This window comes from Ovis aries, chromosome 20, assembly GCF_016772045.2.
Source record: "Ovis aries strain OAR_USU_Benz2616 breed Rambouillet chromosome 20, ARS-UI_Ramb_v3.0, whole genome shotgun sequence".
NCBI classification, from domain to species: domain Eukaryota; kingdom Metazoa; phylum Chordata; class Mammalia; order Artiodactyla; family Bovidae; genus Ovis; species Ovis aries.
The window spans coordinates 40774613-40794558 of record NC_056073.1 but is presented as its reverse complement, the minus strand read 5'-3'; the positions used below and the strand labels follow the sequence as shown (position 1 = coordinate 40794558).

Here is a 19946-nt window from a genome sequence, read left to right as displayed (position 1 = left end):
CAAAATGCTTTAAAAAGTCAGAGGTGCATGTGACCAGTTTGGTGTCAGGCTAACAGGGAGGCAGGTGATGTAAAAGACCCAGTGTTGAGCTCCTGGGAAAAGCTTCCATAAAGAAGTTGCGTTCTGACAGACCTTGAAACTGAGGGCTGCAGGGCGGGACAGGGTGGAGAGGAGCAGCCAGTAGACTCGGCCGGGAGGAGTGATGTCAGTCCAGCAGGGCACGGGGCAGGTGGCAGTGGCCGGCCTGCTTGCCCTGCTCTGGCCCCAAGGCAGTGGCGAGCCTTCCTTGGCTTAAGTTAGGGATGGTGAGAGCCAGAAGGGACTTCTGGAGGTATAGAGGTCAGCCGCCTCATTTTACAGAGGAGTAATTTTGAACCTTGCTGATGAGCTTAACTGGAAGGGATGGATGATGCCGAAGACTGATCGGAACCAGAAATCTATTTTAAATGATGGTGAGACACCAGGTTTCCCAGTCAGCAGGGCCATGTGCGAAGATTTCACGGAGAGGGAGGGATGGCGGTGCCTGTGGAGGTTGCTGCGGCCTCTCCTGTTTCCCGGCACTAGTGCGTGAGGTCTGCCTCTGCCGCCTCTGGCAGTCCCGCAGCCTCCGAGCTCACTCGTGTTGCCTCCAGGCCTCTTGGCTTGGACCCGCTGGAAGCAGGAAGAGCGCGGCTCATAGGTGCCTCGGGGCTGGGGGCACAGGCCTGTGGTGTCTGAGTTTGAGAGAGTCCCACGGTGTTTTCCTGCCTGGCCCCGTCCTTAGAGCATCCACCTTTGAGGGGTGTGAAGGCCAGAGGATGGGAACCTGCTGTTCCCATCTGGGATGTTCTTTAAGGCTCTTCCTCCCACTAAGAGTCTGTCTGGTCAGCACCTCCGTCTGTGCACCAGTCCCCTTTTCTCATCGCCCCAAGGACAGCACTCCGGACAGTATTCCTTCTTTCTTTGTCCTTTATTTACTTCTTTACTAGATCTTTCCCATCAGTAGACAGAGCATGTTGCATTGATAGTTTCTCCTATTAAAAATAAACCCTCAGATAATCTATCTCCTTCCTTCTATTCATTTCTGTTCATTCATTACTTTATAGAATTCCTCCAAAGAAAGTGTTCCAAGTCTCTTTCCCTCTGTTACTTATATTCACTTTAATATTCTCTTCCCGCCCGTTCTCTTTTGAACCCTTAAGAGTCGGGTCACTTTCCAAGGTTGATGCCCAAATCCAGTTATCAGTCAGTCAGCCGCCCATGTGGCTGCGTTTGACATGACGCGTCTCACCTGAACTCTAGTTGCCTGTTCACCTTCCGGACTTTGTTTTGCTGGTAGGTCTCGTGGGCTTGGAGTGCACCAAGCCAACTCTGTTCAGTCTTATGTGCTCCTGCCTTGCTAGTCAATAAATGCACATTCCATTCTTCTAGTTGCTTTGATCAAAAGCTTGGAATTACCTGGTACTTCTCTCTCTCTTCTTTCCTCCAGATTTCACAAAACCTGGTCATTCTAAGCTCACAGTGTCTTCTGAAATTGATTTTGTACCACTGCCACTGGTATACCACCTCTGGTTTGGGCCGAGACTCCTAAAGCTCTCTTTATGAAGCTCTTCTGCCTTTTCCTCTCTCTAGGCAGCAGCCAGTTCCTTGTAAGCAGGAATCGACATGTGCCATGTCCCATGTTGTGCCCCCATCTCAGCATGGAAGGCAGACGTCCTTACCCTGGACACCGGATGTGGTCCTCCAGCATCTCTCTGGTCCTGTCTGCCTGTCTCTCCCTCAGCCCTGTCTCACCTAGTCTAACTTCCCTGCTGCAGTTGGTAGTGTACTCTTGCCCCAGAATTTTGTGCTTGCTGATGCTTCTATTTAGAATACCTGTGTGACTTTAAGTACTTTGAGGTTCAGGGTCTTGGTACTGGAGATTTCTTCAAACGTCATTCAAAAATTGTGCCTTTGCCTGTTGCCCTTTAGCTCCTCATCTTGTAATGTTTTTTCTGCGTCGACTCTGTCCCTGCCTGGCATTGTATTGTTTGTTTATTACAAGCTCTCTCCCTGTAGTAGATGGTGAGTTCCAGAAGGGAAACTCTCCGTCCGTGTTGGCGGCTGCTGTGTGCACAGCTCCTGGGTACTCTGCAGAGTGTGTGCTCACCTACACCCTGGGCGTGCTCCTCTCTGTTCAGGATTCTCCAGTTCTCCAGACTTCATTTTTGAAATGGCATGGACCTTGACTTGTAACTCCCTCGCCCCAGATCACAAGCCGTGTCGTTTCCTGTTACCAAAACGCAGATTTATTCATAATTGTGATGTGTTTATAAGTCTCATCATCATAATTCTTGGAATTGGGTCCCCCCTTTACCCTTTCTTTCTGAACCACAGTTGTTGAATGCTTGCCTAGGTACAAGCTACACTGATTGGTAATTTTACCTTAAAATTGGGCTTTCTTAGGAAATGTTATTGCTTTTAATTCTCATACAAGTGTTTTACTATCATAACTTTGTGGGTTTGTTTAGTGGGCCTCATATATGGAAAGCAACACGTGTAAAGCTACGTAGCTGAGAAGTGGTCAAGTCAGGATCTGAACCCAGGACTCCTGGATCCAGATCTTGCCCCCACCTTTAAAAAAATAAATTTGAGGCAGTCTTTACACTCAGTGAAATCACCTCTCTTAGGTGTGCAGTTCAGTGAGCTGCCAAATACACATACACCCATGTGTTTAGTGTCCATTGTTGACCCAGGACTTTTCCAGTCACCCCAGAGAATGGCCCCTCCAATTCATTTGACCTCTTTAAAGAGTGTATGCACTTGGTGGTTTGTCAGCCTGGCTGTCTCTGTATTTAGAAGCTTTTATGACTTTATATGAGTTTGTAACTTTTACCCAGAATGTGCCAGCTGCTGGACAGTGTCTGTGGAGACTTGAAGGTGCCTCAAAGCCAGAGGCACATGTGTGTCCAGTGAGCAGCTCTTGGAGGTCTTGAGCTTGAATAGGGACCCCATGGTCAGACTGGCTCACGGCTGACACTCACCATCTCAGTGGCGGTGCTCGTGGAGTCAGATGCCCCACCCTAAGCCGGCATCACAGTTTTCGTCCGAGCTGCCGTGCATGCCCAGACCAAGTGGGCTTTGAAATGCTTGCTTCTCATCCTCTTCCCTGTCACCTTTCTCTTGTGGTGTCCCCACCACCCCCTTTGTGACACTGTTTTTAGTCTGAGTATTAAGAATACTCAGCCTTGATGTTAATAGTTCAAGACATTCTGGAACTTGCTTTCAAGACCTGGCTTTTCTCCAAAAGCAAGCTAAAGGGGCGTCTGTAAGTCATGTTCCTTCTCTGCTAAGACAGTGTGTTTTTAGTTAGATTTCTTGTGAGGACCCCGTGACCTGCCTGGTGGCCGTGAGGATGCAAAAACATACAGTGGCAGCGTGGTGAGATGGTGATTGCTGTCTGTTTCCTTGTGGGTGTGGTGTAAGCCTGTGTATCAGTCATCCAGTGCTGCCTGAAGAAAATGTCACAGACTGGGTGGCTTAAAAAAACACAGAACTTTAATTCTTAAGGTTCTGGAGGCTGGAAGTCCAAGATTCAGGGTTCCAGTTGCTTCAGTTCTTGGTGAGAACTGAAGTTCTTGCTTCCTGGCTGAGAGAGAGAGCTTTGGTTTCTTCGCTTCCCCTTTTTATAAGGACATCACAGCCCAATCAAATTAGGGCCCCACCCTTATGACCTTGTTTAACCTTTGTCATCTCTTTACACACTCAGTCTTCAGATGTAGTCACATTGGATGTTGGGGTTTCAATTGGATTTTACGGGGGAGTCACATTAGGTTTGTAACAGTCTCATATTCGGTAGGGATTTGTGATGGTGACAGTTCTTTTATTTTAGATTAAGTTAATTTCCATGTTAATCTGCACCATCTTTCTCTTTGTGAGACTGGAACAATTTCCTGGCAAGTCAGGAACCTCTGAGGGCTGCGTGACCTCAGAAGACACCGCTCCTCTCAGTTGGGTGGAATTCTTGGACATGCACTTACTGCGTGGTTGCTCCTGTGAGACCACGTGGATTGGCCCAAGTCCTTTACTTCACTGGGGGTTGAAACATGGCTCACCTGCACCAGGAGCTGCCTTCCAAGGCCAGGGGCCCTTACAGAGGGCAGACAAGGTGTGCTGTAGGCTCTGAGGGCTTGGGAGGGGACTGGCAATTGAGACGGCTTAGGAAGGATGCTTCTGTCCTTGAGTTTGAAAAAACTCATAGGATAATTTGAAGTTGGGGGATTCCTGTTCGTAGTACATTTATCCATCCTATGTGTCTGAATGTTATGCCCTAAATGTAATTTAGGGCAGTGCTTTCTACTTATGTTAACTTCTCAGCAGGTATGGAAAGGAAGGCCCTGCACGGTCACCAGGTAGGGCTGCACTCGGCCAGAGGACATTTGCCCATGCGAGTTTTCCTGTGTTCATTCTTGGCAGGCAGTGATAGCACCTGCCTCTTGCTGCTTGGAGAAAGGCCTCGTGCGTTTTCTAAATCTTACACGTTTCATGATTCGAATCCTGTGATATGTGAGTTTATGCAGTTTATAATTGCTATCAGATCAACCACAGTGGACTCTTGCAGTTTTGCTGTGCTTGTGAATTTCTTAGATCCCATTTTCCCCAGATTTAGAGGACCTTTTAACTTGGTTTTTGAAAATAACCTATTATTACTTGAGCCACATAAAATGTTTAGAGTCCTGTCCAGCATATATTTAAAGCCAGGAGAGTGATAACTGGATATGCTTTGAGGGAAATTACCCTACAGGCCACAAATCCCTTAATTTAGAATTTGTTACTTAATCTCACCTGCTGCCAAATCTCATATATCCTTCTGGCTTTCTCCATGGTCTTTAAGATCCTTCTGCAGAGTCCCAGATTTAGCTTCCTCATGACTTCTTTCCAGAAAATTGTAAAACTGTGCAGGTCTCTCATTCAGGAGGTTTGGGGACAATGAGGGAAACAGGAACTGTTCCGTAACCTTAGTCCTGCCTCTGCAGGCAACACGTCACCAGCGTCAGCTTGGCCTGTCAGCCAGGCTGTCCCTGTCTTGTGCCAAGGAGAGTTTTTAGGGCTCCTCGTGCTGGACATCCTGGGACCTGGGTCCCCCCTCTCTGCACCGTCCCCTGGCCTGTCGCTGGTGCCCTTGGCTCAGTCACACCTTGGAGGTAACAAATCAGCTCCTTGTGGACACGGACAGGGCCTCTTCCCAGCTGCCCTGCCCTGCCCTTGTCTTTTGGGTTATTTCTTAACCAGGCCTGCGCCTCCCTTGGGCAGGTAGGTGGGCATCCTGGTCACACTTGGCACCTGGTCTTGATGACAGGGGACGCCATCTGGGCTTGAGACTCCAGGCCAGCTTGTGGCGGTGTCTGAAGTGGCAGCTTCCTTCCCGTTTTCCAGGGCTCTGCCTTCTGATGCGTGAAGGCAGCCCAAGGTCTCCATGTCGGAAACGTTGAACTGTTATTTCTGATGCTGTCCTCTTTTCCCATACGATTGGGTGTTTGTGAAGGGCCTCACTGAATGCAACTTGCTCCCTATCTTCTAGAGGGCTGAGGAGTCCTCTTCAGACATCATCTGGGTGGGTGACGTGCCAGTGGACATATTCCAGAATATTCCATCTTGGCATGCAGGGGGGCCTGCTGGTTTCTAGCAGAATCTGAGCTGCAGATTGCCCAGCCTGTACCCGAGTGGCTTTCCCCGTCTTACTCGGTCCTTGACCTGACTTTAGACAACCCAGGCTGTTTGGAAAGGCCTTTCCAGTGCTGCCGTTGTAAAGGGTGAGCTGGAAGCTTCTCAGCTGGCACTTTCTGAATTCCTCAGAGGAAAATATTGGCACACACTCCACTCTCTGCCTGAACCCTCCTTATAAATCGAGACGCCAAGAGTTAGGAAGCACAGGGCCAGGTTGAAGTGAGTATGTGTTTGGGGGTGGGGGAGAGGTACTATGTTGTCATCCAAGCTGAGAGAGCCGGCTGGTTCCTGATAACAGTCCCATATACTTCCTCCTTCTCCCCGTGTTTTGATGTTAATTTTCCTGCCACTGAAAATAGAAGTGTCTAGTGAATGCAATTTACAGTGTTTCTTTTTCTTTTTCTGGAGAGCCTTTTCTGCCGAAGATGCAAGTAGCGTTTTTGCTTTGTTTTTTCCTTCTCTTTTACAATTTAAATAAGAAGGCAGGTGGTAGGCTGCTTTATTCAACAAGTGTTGCACCTTTTAAGGAAAGTTTCCTTTTTTTCATTTTTGGCTTTTTTTCCTGTGGTTTTAGGGGACAAGGTGTTGAGATAAGAGGCAGGCGCTTGCCATTGATTTATTAGCCTGTTTGTTACCATCTGTCTGCCTCGCACTTCAGTCTGTTGATGGAAAGCCCGATGTGAACGTGCCTTGGGGTTGGAGAGATTTCCATCTTCCCAAGTTGTCTGTCTGACTGCAGAGCCTGTGTAATCACGTCTAGCCAGGCCCCCACAGGAGCCTGTGATGTGGCAAGTAACACTTGGGAGAGCATTGGCTTAGTTTCTCTGTCCAGCCTTGGACATTCCTACCGCTGCAGACGAAGGTCCTGCAAGGACACTGTCTCCAGCCCTGTCCACAGGGTCAGCCAGCACACTCTCCTCCCTCCTGGGGTCTCCCTTTATGGAAGAATTCCAAGGGAACAGGTTAAGATTGCCATCAAGTGGCTACTCTTGGTAGTGATGGGAGGCTGCACCGGCCACCACCACCAGCTGACTTGTCAGACAGTCTCTCCGATTTCCTAGCCCTTTTGTGGAGCAGATGCGCAGTTAAGAGTGCTTCCCGGCTGAGGAGCTGACTGGGTTTCTTGGCGGGTGGTGGGCAGGGTGCGCTCAGTGCATCTGCACATGGTACACCCCCAGTGAGAATCACACGTCAGTGTGCCCCACAACCATGCCGTCCCGGGTAGACGCTGAGACTGGAGCAGGCCCTCGTCTGAGCTCAGGACCCTGGGGCTGCGAATGCACACGCTCCAGAGACTTTCTGGAGAGAACTGTTGGCCATTCATTCTCCCACCAGTCTTCGGCCAGGAGGCCACAGCCCTCCAGCTCCTCTCGTGGAAATTGGCAGAAGAGGGTCATGCCGTTGTCCGTGAGTGGGTGGCCCACAGTCCTGCCAGGGGTGAAGGAACTAGCAAACGTGCTTTGGCCACTCTCTCTTGGCTCCCACTTGGTTGTTTCCCAGCTCTGTCAAGTGGAGGAATAATTTTTTTTCTCAGAGGCAATATTCTCAGGAGTAATGGGATGATTTATTTAAAGTCCTTAGTCCCTGGCAGGAAGGAAGCATTCAAAGGGCAGTTGTTATTGAGGTTCTAGATGTACATTACCTAACCACTTCTCATAAAAGCTGTAGCTGGGTCATAAAACAGCATACTTAAGGGACTGTGTTAAAATCGGTTTGCTTTGTTCCCTGGGTGCCAGCATCCTGTAATTAGACCTCTCCCTAGAACTTGGAGAGTAGAAGCCCTGACCAAGCTTGAAGGAAATGATCCCTGTTTAGTTTCCCCCAGCAGGTCACTCCGCACTGGTGGGAAACCTTGTGTGTGTATGTGCTCAGTTGTGTCTGACTCTTTGTGACCCCGTGGACTGTAGCCTGCCAGACTCTTCTGTCCGTGGGATTTTCCAGGCAAGAATACCGGAGAGGGTTGCCCTTTCCTTCTCCAGGGGTTCTTCTCCGACCCAGGGATCGAACCTGTCTCTCTTACATCTCCTGCTTTGGCTGGTGGATTCTTTACCAGTGAGTCCCCTGGGAACCCCATTGGGAAGCCTGCCTAGTAGGAATAGTGAGAATTTATATGGGGGGGAATGCCCCTACCTGGGCACAGAACGCTGGATTCTGTAGTCCCTGAGAGGGCTCTTCCTCAGCTGGCACTTGATAGGCAGAAGAGAATGGATCTGTGCCAGCTGTGTTGAGGGGCAGGCAGAGGGAAGATGACTGGAGTGTTCCAGCATGGCGGCTAAACTTAGGGCAGAGTCAAGGGAGAAAACTCTCAGGGCTCTGTATTTTCGTCAGCCTTTTAGAAGAGATAGAGGTTATGTTACACTGCAGTCTGTCAAATTAGCCCCAAATGCCTGGATTCCAGCCATTGGACGCAGTATTGGATGCGGCAGAACGCTGATTGGTTGTGATATGCCCTGTCATGGCCCTGTCATTCTGGTCCTACCAGTAGCTGGGTATCGCTGTGAGCAGTCATCCTTCCTCTGGTTTTCCTCCTTCAGTAAAAGAAAACCCTTGCCACCCCTTGTCTGTCTTGGTTCTGTTTTAGCGATGGGTGATGACAGGATGTGTTTATGGCAGGCTCATGTTCTTCCAGCTCACTTGATGCCCTGTGCTATTGGGTCACGAGACATTTGGAAGTCTTTGCAGAATTTGGAAGGATGTGGATCTCAGGTAGTAATGTGGAGGAAATGTGCTGGTGGGTGGGGTGTGCGTCCTTCCCCGCCCACAAGAATGCAGGCTGATGGTTTCTCTCTGGAGGTGTGTGTGTGTAGGAACTCAGGCAGCGAGCCCAGAGTCCTCTGTGGGTTCACACCTCTCAGTGCCTAGAGCCTGGAGGGTAGCAAGATTCGAGTCTTAACTCAGAGCTGTTTCATGTGACACTACTTTGTTCCTGAGTTTTAGTTGATGTTTGCTGACCTTTCACCCTCAAGCTACAACAGGATCTCCTAAAACCATTTGTGATGAAAAAAAAATCCCCCTTTGGTGCAGTTGCTTCGCACAGAGAAAGTTTTTCTACAGTTCTTAGTTTTCTGAATAAGCTTGTGGCTTTTGAATAGTTCCAACCTCGTTTTCCTTTCTCCCTCCTGCAAGAGCCATCTGTGCTGCCTTGGAGGGGGTTTGTCTGCTCCTGCTCTGTTTGCCCCTCCCCTCCTTGTTGCCTGAAAAGAAGTCCCGTCTGTCTGCCATGCCCTGGGTGTGCGGGGCCTGTGTACTTAGCTCCTAGCAGAGAACAGCACAGAGACGCAGGGGCTGCTGCTGCGTCCCGAGACTAAATGCATGGAAACTCTACAGATCAGCACTAGCCAGCGGAGTTCTCTGTGATGATGGAGACGTGTCATCTCTGCATAGCAGCCACTAGCCAGTCGTGACTCTTGAGTCCTTGAGACCTAGCCCTAGCTGGTCTGGCTAGTTTTAGTTAATTTTAAAAGCCGTGTGTGTGTGTGTGTGTGCGTGCGCGTGCGCGTGCTTAATAGCCACTTGTGACCAGAGTCTACCAAATTAGACCATGAACTTTGGAGAGAGGGTGAGCACAGTAGTGAATTTCTTCTGTCTTCCTGCTCTTGTTGTTTTTGGCTGAAAGCCTTTTTACATACCCCATGTCATCAATTTCAGAAACACTCCCAGCAAAGTGAAATGATAGTAATATTTGTTTCAGATGCCTCTTAGTGTTTAGGGCAGCTTCAGGAGGCCCTTGCCCATGGTATTGTCATAAAATTCCTGTTGTCCTTGACTTCAGTGCAGCAGGTCTTCCACTGGCCCCAAAACCCTGCTCTTATTCTTACCTGCCTCTTATCCAGGTTTTCTGTTAGCATCGCGCCTAAGTGATGTTTAAAATAGCTGCATTTTTCCATTAATCAACTTGTTTCCTGGCTGGGTACTGCGTCTATGATGGCAGTGTTTGTATTTAAAGAAATTGATTTTGACTGTGGAAATTTCAGAAATTTATGAAGATTACCTCTGGGGAGAATACTGCTTTTTGTTACTAGTTAGTTTTATTTTCTCTGGTCTGCTTTCTGGACATTTATATTTTTAAAACACAACTTATTTAAAATTGTTTTATGTATGCAATGGAATCTCTACAATTTAAGTTACATTTTCTTTCTTCATGTTCCTAAGTGTTTGAAAATGTGATTTAAAAAAATCCTGTGTAATATTTAATACAATCATGTCCCATATTGAGCATTAGTCTTTAGTATGATACATGATACCTTAAGGAAAATACCACGAAGAATATAACAAAACTGTTAATAGTGATTGATGTAATTTCACCTTATAAAAAAGAGGATTATAGTTGTGGTTTTTACGTAAAATTATTAGTCACAAACCAAGTTTATCAAAATTAGAGTATCAAAGATAAATAATTTGAGGAATACACAGAACAACTTTACAGGTGTAAATAAATTATTGTCTCCATTTTGTTAAAATCATTAAAAGATTAAATATGTATAAAACATAATGCAAAGGTTAGTGTTAAATTTATGAAAGCTCTAATTTCACCTGAAAACTTGAAGTTAATTCTCAAGAATTCTTTAATTTTGATTCATGAATGCCAGCAAATCAAGTGTATTATAAATTTCATGAGGCATTCCTAGCAAAATACTTTTTTTAAACACAGAGATAAGTATTTGACATATTTTCCTCTCTAGGAAGAAAAGTGGAGGGTTGCCTTTGAAAGCTTGGTAAGATGCAGAATGTGGCCCTCGGAGGTAATAAAGAGTGCTTCAGGCTTATAACGACTCTGAGATGGCCTCAAAAGAAGCACCTTATGTTTTCGACAGGATTCATTAGTCCTGAGCCACTTCTCTAGGCTTATGCTAGATTTTGAGGGTTATTATGAGCAAGAATAAATCCTCTTGGTCAGGAACCTGACAATCAGGTATGACATTGAATGGCACCTGTAGAGCCGGTGACACTGTCGCTAAAGGCTGAGCAGGAGGGGCTGCAGGACTTCCTGGGCAGACAGAGGAGAGACTGTCGCCAAAGAAGGAATGGAATGTGCAAAGGCACTGAGGCTTGAGAGTGCAGGGAATGATGAGAACATGTCATTGGCTGTGCGTGCCCCCCCCCCCCCCCCCCCCCCGCCCCGGCCAGCTACTCCAGTGCCTTCGTGGGCCATCATGGGTCGTCCACGTTGCCAGGTTTGAAAACCAAAGCACTGATAGCCAGTCTGTCTATTGCATGGCTCAGAAAGCTGATACAGGAAAGCTTTGTTTCTTTAAAAATAAAAAAAATTTAAACCAGTAAAAGAAGCAACGAAATAATAAAGATGAACTACATTGAAATCCTTGCACAAAAATTCTTGTTTCTGTTTAATTTCTTCGTACTACTTCCTAGAAGTGAAATCACTGATATGAAAGTTGCCATCCCCTTATCAGTATGTTGCCATACTTGCGGTGTGTGAGGCTGTAGGCTTTGTCAGTGTTGTGACCTGCCTCTGTTCTTGGCCTCAGTGCTGCTGTTCAAACAGCGCTTTCTGTTACTCTCTATCGTTAAGGAGGTAAAGTGCCCATGTTGTGATTCTCATTGAAGTCTACTTAATACTACTGTGATTAATTTTCAAAACCATAGTTTTGATACTCTAACTTTGCATCATTTCTCTATCTACCTTTTCAAATCCATTATCTGAATCATTAAAAAAAAAACACAAACACATTAGGGACTTCCCTGGTAGCTCAGTGGTTAGGGATCTGCTTGCAATGCACGGGACACTGGTTCAATCCCTGTTTGGGGAACTAAGATCCTACGTACTGCAGAGCAGCTAAGTTCTTCTGCCACAGTTAAAGATCCTGCATGATGCAATGAAGCAAAATAAGTTTAAAAGCATTAAAAGCTTACATATATATGTATCTTCTGTTTCTTTTTACAATCGAATAATTAAAAAGTAAATATTACCCACAAAAATTGTATTTCACTAGCACCAAAGTTTTATTAAGGCATAAAAAGTGAAAGTCACTCTGTCACATCTGACTCTCTGTGACCCCATGGACTGTAGCCCAGCAGGCTCCTCTATCCATGGGATTCTCCAGGCAGAAATACTGAAGTGGATAGCCATTCCCTTCAGATTGAACTCGGCTCTGTTGCACTGAGCACAGATTCTTTACCATCTGAGCCACCGTGGAACCCTTTATTAAGGCATGTAGGTAGCCCTTCATAAAGCACTCATCGTGTGTCATTGGTACTTGACATCTTAAACCACTGTTGTCCTTATGGCCATTTAACAGATAAGCAAAGTGAGGCACAGAGAGCTTTCATGAGAGCTTAAGGAGAGTTAAAGTTCTTCTTAACAGTTAATGGGAAGTAGAACTAAGATTAGAACCAAGCAACCTTGTCCAAATTATGATATATGTGCTGTGAATAAGTAAGGGTTTTAGTGGTTTAGATGCCCAAATAAACCTTTTTTTTTTTTTAAAGTCTGATGGAACATTTTTTCTGATAGCTTATCAACTTGAACCTCCTGGTTTAATTGTAGTTGCATTTCAGTGGTATTAGTGACTAAGTCCATTGTAACCAAGTTTGTTTCACTAGTTAATATACAGTCATCCAACCCAGTTCTCCCTTCTGTGTTCTTGTAATTATTGGTATTATTTTATAATTGTACATTGTGGCCTTGAAGTCACGTTGGCTGTAGGGCCAGCCACATGCATTACACAGTTGAGCGCTGTTGGTGCTTCAGGAATTAGCAAGCCCTCTTGGAAGGGGTCCAAGTCAGACTCCGTATGTACTTAATTCTGGTTGGTATACTGCCAGTGTCTTAACTTTGATTTAAATACAATTTTAACAAGTAATGTTTATTATTAACATAATGACTGCTGCAAAGTGCCCACACTTCAGTAGTATTTTTGAAAGTCAGATATTGGCACAGTGGATCATTTTTCTGTATTGGCTTTTTAAAAATTATTATAATTTAGGTGATATGATCCATACTGTGTGAGTCAGCTCAGCTAACAGAGAAATATCTTTGGACACATGGCTAATGCAGCGCGCTCATTAAAACCCTCTTATTTCCTAGACTTCCTGGACACCGCCACCTTTATTATGCCTTCCTCTCACAGGGAAACCCACTCTACCCTGCCTTCCTATTTAAGTAGCTTTGGTAAATTGCTGTTCATAGCACGTAGCTCAGGCAGGAAGGTGCCCCTGTCACGTGCAGTGGCTGGTATAGGTCGGGAGTTGCAGCGCTTTTGGAGGTTGATCATGGGTGGTAGGGAGAACCCCAGGGTTTACTCTAACAAAAGACAGGCTTGTCTTTCCTGTTTGAGGTGGATCCTAGCCCTCAATATCGGCTGACTTCCTCGATTGGATACATGAATAAAATAAGGTCTTAATGCTTCTGAGGCAGCAGGTTCTCTTAATTAGCACAGGGTATTATTAGATATCCAGATTTGATTAAGGCAAGCAAATGAATTGTTCTTTCCAATTTTGTCCACCTCCAAGATTTGGGGTTTGCTTCAGCTGTGTATTTTTTAAAATGCTGAGTGCAGCTGGTGGGCTGCTGGAGTTGGCCCAGCTCATTTTGGTTGTGCACGTAGGTGGGTCTTTAATTCTGAGACCTCAGATGTCCTGGCATTAAGGCAATAATCAAGTGGAGGGCAGCCTTGTACCTGGCCGGCTGCAGAGCATTTCTTCAGATAGGACATCCTTTCTGAAATTCTGATCTCTTCTAAAGTAGCAGTTGAAGTGACTAGTATTCTCGAGTCTTGAGCAATAAGAGGTCTTCATATTTAAACATTCGGAGGTTCAGTGATACATTACTGGTACACAAGCAAAAGACTGACTTTGGAAACCAGTTCGCTGTTAACTTATAAATTTGAGCATTTGCATATCCAAGAATTTCTGGCAATTTTTACTCTTAGGGTGTGTCTCAGAGGAGCCACAGCACTTGCCTGGTAGGGGGCAAGCAGAAGGATGTTTGCAGCATGGCTCATGATAGCAGCAGATCAGCAGCTTCAGATGAACAAGAGTCGAAATAAATTGTGAACTGTCCGTACAGTGGGGCTTCCCAGGTGGCGTGGTGGTAAAGAGCCTGCCTGCCAATGCGAGAGAGGCAGCTTTGATCCCTGGAGGAGGAACTGGTAACTCGCGCCAGTATTCTTGCCTGGGAAATCTCATGGACAGAGGAACCTGGTGGGCTACAGGTTCCATGGGGTCACATAGAGTCAGACACGACTGAGTGAGCACACACACATACACCATGCAATAGAGTGTGATAAACCATAGGGAAAATGACGGGACAGAGTATAAACAGAATCATGGTGGGATCTTAGTAACCTAATGTTGAGCTGGAAGAAAAATCTTTCTGGGCTTAACATGATGTGATAGCTTTTTTGCGAAGCTAGTAATTGTGCACAGTAAAATAATACACAACTTAGGCATGCATATTTGTGCTGTAACTAAAAAAATAATGAGGCTGGGGGAAGCGCAATAGAGAGTGTTTTAGTGATTGAGTTTGCAGACTTTCTCTATTTTATCCAAGTCTCACAGAAAAGGGGGCTCGACAGAGTTGCCAGTGTTGGGGGGAGCCTTGTCTTCATTTAAGAATTGAGACTTCCTCCGATCTTTGAATGTTGCAACTTAGCTGGTGATGCTGTCAATCATACTTTGTTTGAATAAAGAAACAGTCATTGCCAAGTCTCCCTTTCTACCCTCCCCTCTTACAGAATTTCAGTACTGAAAGTTGTGATGCTGCTGTGAAGCTGAACTTCGCTCTCAGTGTTCTTGTATATCTCCTGGAGGATGCTGGTCCTTCTAGTCTGTCTGGTGCTGAAGATAGCTTTCCTGTTTGGTAAGACAGTGTTTTAGCTGAACAGTTCAAAACCTACTGAAGTTCACAGCCAGGAGTTCTCCCAGGTCCTCTTCCCGACCCAGCAGCAGAGCACAGGTCAGAGTGGACACACAGGGCTGGCTACGCACATCTTTTAGGGGATAAATCCCTAGTCCATAGTCTGATGAATTTGAGCAAATTCTGGGAGAGTGGAGGACAGACAAGCCCACCATGGTGCAGTCCATGGGGTCCCAAAGGGTCAGACACAGCCTGGCACCTGAACAACAAAAAGTGCGTCGTCAGAAGCTGCTCTGCTTTTAGAAGTAAGAGCAGCCCGGGGCCCAACATCCTGTTAAAGTGAAAGTGTTAGTCTCAGTCATGTCCCACTCTTTGCCTCCCCATGGACTGTAGCCTGCCAGGCTCCTCTGTCCATGGAATTCTCCAGGCAAGAATACCCGAGTGGGTTGCCTTATCTTTTTGACTTTAAATACCTTGTTACTTTTCCAGTTGATTGGAAGAGGAAGCCTGGGAGACTAGAGATAGGGAAAGAGCAGAGAGCCCTTACTTACCCACAGGGGCTGTGTCTGAGTGGTCAGAGTGGGGGTGTTAAGCATAGCCATTATCCATTCATGACCGTCAAGCTTCATTTCTGACTGATTGGTTATGTCTTGTGGTTTGTACTTTCTTACTAACCTTTTTTCAAAATTTCCATATATCCCAAACATACCTGCCTCATATCTCCTTTGCAATTCTCCCTTTTGGGTGCTTTTGATTAGGGAAGGCCACTAAGACAAGTCCCAGTACAAAGAAGAGGGACGAGCCAAACAGTCACCCCTTAAATGCCCTTTAATGGACTGTGTATGACTTATGCTGCGGTGGGATACACGCCAAACAGTTGTTCAGCATAATAGGAATAGATTGCACTGGAGAGAGCTGAATGAGGGTCTGTTCTGGGCTCACACTGGGCGTGTAATGGTTGCAGAGGCTTTTCCTGCCCTCTGTCCTACAGGGAGTTTGCATGAGGTTGTTCTGGCGTGTTAGCTTGCCCCTGGCCCCAGAAACCCCAGGTTCTTGGATGGCCTTCTGCTTGTTGAGGATTTACTCACCGTGCTTTTGGTGAAGAACCAGGCCTGCAGAAGCTTCAGTTGACATATCAGTAAAGTGGGGGATTGTACTAGATTATCTCCAAAGGCCTCACCTGTAATTTTGGTTTTAAAGTGGTGGAAATTGAGTAGAGGTTTGGGCCAACCATCACCTGCCTCCTGACATTTTTTTTGTTTGAAAGTGAGGCAGGTAGAGATGCCGTGGTCATTTAGGAAACAGAGCGGACAAAATGCACTGGCCCTGCAACCAGGACAGATCTGCTTCTAGGGGTTTTGAAGTCTGAATAACTTGACCTGTGTATGTAAAGCCCAGAAGGGGCTCAGTCAGTAGTTAAACAACAGCAGCCACAAGCTGAAAGTAGGAAGGCGTAAGGGGCATTCCTTCCCCAGCTCCCTTGGATGAGCCTGCTGGTGAAGCTTTCAATGCCATGTGGCCTCTCTGAGGGTGTCGACCATCTCTTCCCCTCTGGAGAGGCATAAAGAGGAGAATGTGGGCTGGTGTTCAGAGCATGTGCTTTGGACGTGATAATTGCCAGCTGAAGTTCAAAAGCTTCAAAAGCTTTGACTTTAACAATCAAACAGCTTATGACATAGGGAAGGAGATGCGAGCTGCAGTTATCCGGGGCCCAGGGAGCTGGCCAGCCCTGCTGGAATCCTGCCTTTTTCAGACCCCTCTCCTGGCAGCTGCCAGGCCACAGAGCCCGTTTTGGGAAAGATCCTCAAGGAACAATGAGGGAAAACAGCTTCTGTTTTATTAGATTAGATGAATTTATGTGCCTGGGGGCGGGGTGTCCAGGCGCTGGGGGCGGGGAGGGCAGCCGTGGCCCATGCGGTCATCACTGAAGTGATGGAGCACCCGGGCTGCAGGAATGGGAGGGAGGGGGCGCGCGGGATGGAGGAGGAGGAGCTTGTGGAAAGAGATTTCTGCAGTCTGTCTGGAGAGCTGCCCAGGTTTCCCAGCCAAAAAAACAAATAAAAATAAATAAAAAGCAAGTGCTGAATGACACAGATTATGATATTAAAAAAGGGATGCCATTGAAAATATGCTAGGACCCCGCGGCTGGGCTGGGGAGGGGGAAGTGTGTGAGCGACGGTGGGGGGGTGGGGCGGGGGCGAGGAGGGGGAGAGCCGTCTGACCCTGGGCCCAGAGAAGGGTGGACAGTTAAACTGCTCCCATCCAGTTGGGCGCCCCCCCGCTCCCCATCCCGCCCCACGCCGTGTCAGAGATCCTAAAAATAAGGGTTTGTCTGCATTGCAGGTTGAGGAAATTACAGGGTGAAAAGCTATTTGAGCCTTTCCTTTTTCTCATTCTAATTCATCAGGAAGGGGGAAAAAAAGCCCCAGACCCCTCCTCTTTGGTGTTAGAGTCTCTCGCAGCCACATAAATAACCTTCCCTCCCGGCGCCTCCCCTCCCCCCGGCCGCGCGGAATCTGCACTGGCGGAATCCGCAGGCGCCCGCGTTACGTGCAGGGGAGGATTGTTGACAAGTGCTCCGAGCCTGCCTCGCGCGCGCCTCCCCCTCCTCCCTCCCGTCCTCTGTCCTCCTTCCTCTCTGTCTCTCTGCAATGATCCGGCTCTGAGGATGGCTGCTCCACGGGCCTGTCAGGTGCAGTTTTTGGTGGCTTATCTTGAGGAACCTGGGATAGAAGGTCTGTTCCTATGAATAAAATAAAAAACCAAATAGCTCTAGATTTGTTTCAGGCTGCTGTGGCTTTTGTTGGAGAAATAGGCCTTTTGTGGGTTTCCCTGCTGGGGTCCTGATTAAATCCATTATGGATGGCAAGGTGCTGTATATATGAGAGTATGTTTAAGAAAAAAAAGTGTGATTTGCTTAATATTACTATTCTTTTGGCTTTGGTATCCTCCTTGGGGGCAGTGGTGGTTCCTGCAAAGGCACTGTGGAAATTTACAAGAGAGAATTCATGTCGCTCTTAAAGCATTGAGCTCTGTTGACCATTTTGGCCAAATCTGCAGTTTTAGTCAGGCTTGTATGGATCTCGACCTTTCTCTGGGGACTGAATTGCCATCCAGTGATGGCTGGCCCCCTTTATTTTATTGCTAGTTTCTGTGATCATTTCCCAGCATTTAAAAATAGGTGTTTGATTATAAATTAGTTCATCCTCTGCCATAGCTTTGGTTCCCTTTATAAACAGTATGCATGGTTTTCATTTCCCTTCCTACTTTCTCCGCCTCTGTCCTCTTTCCTTGAAAAATGGAGGAAACTGAGGCCCGTAAACAGAGACTGAGAGATGCTAGGCTAGACCTCAGAGCGTAACCTTTGAGTGCTCTCAGTTCTGCGCCCATGTTTCGTGCATTCACACGTTTGCATGAGTATAAACACAGGTGAATTTCAGCAGCCATCAATTTTAGGTGCCTCGAATCTTTGCCTTGTTGCTGGAGTTCTGCTTTCTGTACTGTTTCCATTACATTTCCACCCCGGAAAGAAGGCAGCTCCAGGAGGCAGTAGGCCTCTCTGAGCTAGCTTGCTGTCTGCAGATTTTTGTTTTTTCTTTTGGGCTTTGAGGATCCCACTTAATCCTTTGTTACAGTCATCTGAGAAGTGGGTGCACAGTTGACTTATCTGTATGTATCGAGGTACGAGTGCACCGGAAAGCTTATAACAAAGAGTTGAGGACTTCATGGGGTCTGTTTTATGGGCTTAGGGAATAAAGACTGCCAGGGATGTTTGGCGTGAGGATGTGGCTGTTTACCTTTCTGAATTAAGTTGTCAGGACACTCAAGTGTTTGGAGTTGTTCCTGTAAGCTAATAACTTTATGGGATTTGTTGATTTGTGTTAAAGCCAGCTTTGTTTAACTTTGTAGAGACTTGTTAATATTGGGGAACTGGTTTCTTTGGGTGACTTTATTTCGTGGGGTAAATGTAATGACTATATGAAGCTTTCCTATTCTCTCTCTCTCCAAATACACACACACACAGACACGTTTTAATTATAGGTAGAATGTCACTATCTGGGAACATGCCCTGCTTATGGAAAATCTCCCTTTGAGAAGTGCAAATTACAGGATTTATAAAACCAGATTTTGGCATGTCACCTTATTGGAACAGAAGACTTTGGACACGCTGGTCTTGTTTATCTAAAAGAATTTTGATGGAAATGCGCTGGGTTCCCTTCCGCTGTGTCTGCCTCTAAGTTCCCAGGCTCTGCAGTGGTCCATTGTTCTGCAGCTCATTTTCCACACCAGCCTAAGCCCAACACTGCCTTTAATCACTTCTTTTGAATGTGGAAGGCAGTCTTCGACCTCGCGGATGCTCAGCATTGGGCCACTTGTCCAGCACACCCTTTCACTTATCTGGCAAGAGACCTGAGTTTCATGTTTTAGAGGATTTCAAGGATTTGTGCTTTTGATGGACAGTTACAACTAGGTTGACTGGTTTGCCGGTGTAAACATGGCGAGGTCCCGGGATGGGGGCAGGGACCGAGAGAAGGTGTGACCCTGAGGTGGGAGACTGAGGGCGGCGACTGGACGCAGGTAGAGCTGCTCGTCGCAGAGCAGTGAGAATGCTCGTATTTCAGTAATCATTTGTGCCCAAGACATGGCACCTGTTCTGATTGTTGTAGGAATCATTTGAAGGGTGAAGGGTGGGAGGATGGAGAGTGTAGGGAGAAGAGCCTTTGCCCTAAGAAGTGGAGGAGTTGTGCTGACACACACGGGCCCTGCTTACAGCATCGTCACCAGAGCCTCAGTAGCTTCTGGGCCCAGTCAGACATCTTCCCTGGAGATCCTGGGCCCTTCCGGTGGAGGCACTTCTGAATCCAGTGAAGCTCCACTGTGGCATTCTGGTCCTTGCTGGAGCCTCCGGGGCATGGGGAGGAGAGGCCTCTTGTCTGCTGGTGGTGCTGGCCGCTGGGGTTTAGTCGGAGCAGGGATCTGGCCCACCTTCTTGTGTGTGCTTATGGCCGGTCTGCGGGCTTGTTCCCTCTGTGCCTGGAGGTGACGAGCTGCGTCCTGGGCTAGGGTTTCTGTTTGTGTCTCTTCCTGTTCACATCTCTCAAATTTAGTCATTTGCTTGATTCTGAAAAGAGGAGAAAAGGATGAGGGTCAGATACTTTCCTTGCCTGCCCAGTGGCCCACCTTTTCTGTGACATTATCCCTGTCAGGTTTTGAATGAACATCCTTTCTGAAAAGATGTCCAAGAAGGTTTTGTGGAGAAAAAGTCTGGCTGTGAAGGGTTCCTGGGGGATTCTGTAACCTTCCTGCCTCTCTGTCTGTCGATTTATGTGCCTGCCTGCCTATCTATCCGTCTATCTTATCTATTTGTCCATCTGTCTGTCTCTTTCATTTATCTATCCATTCTTCCATCCATACCGCTCTCTCTCTCTCTCTCTCTCTCTCCCCC

General features: G+C 46.9%; 1 protein-coding gene across 10 annotated transcripts in view; it reads left to right on the top strand.

Moving 5' to 3' along the window:
• The window catches only part of JARID2 (jumonji and AT-rich interaction domain containing 2), a 230643-nt gene that overhangs the window by 113037 nt on the left and 97660 nt on the right, over window positions 1-19946 (top strand). The window contains exon 4 of one of the 10 annotated variants that reach the window (XM_027959030.3): window positions 14379-14503. The exons of 8 other annotated variants lie outside the window; for them this stretch is intronic. In XM_027959030.3, coding sequence (XP_027814831.1) covers window positions 14455-14503 — 49 coding nt within the window. In that variant the 5' untranslated portion in view covers window positions 14379-14454. Of the gene's footprint in view, window positions 1-14378; window positions 14504-17142; window positions 17236-19946 lie in introns of those variants that run through there. One more of the 10 variants, XM_027959029.3, reaches the window with a different exon arrangement.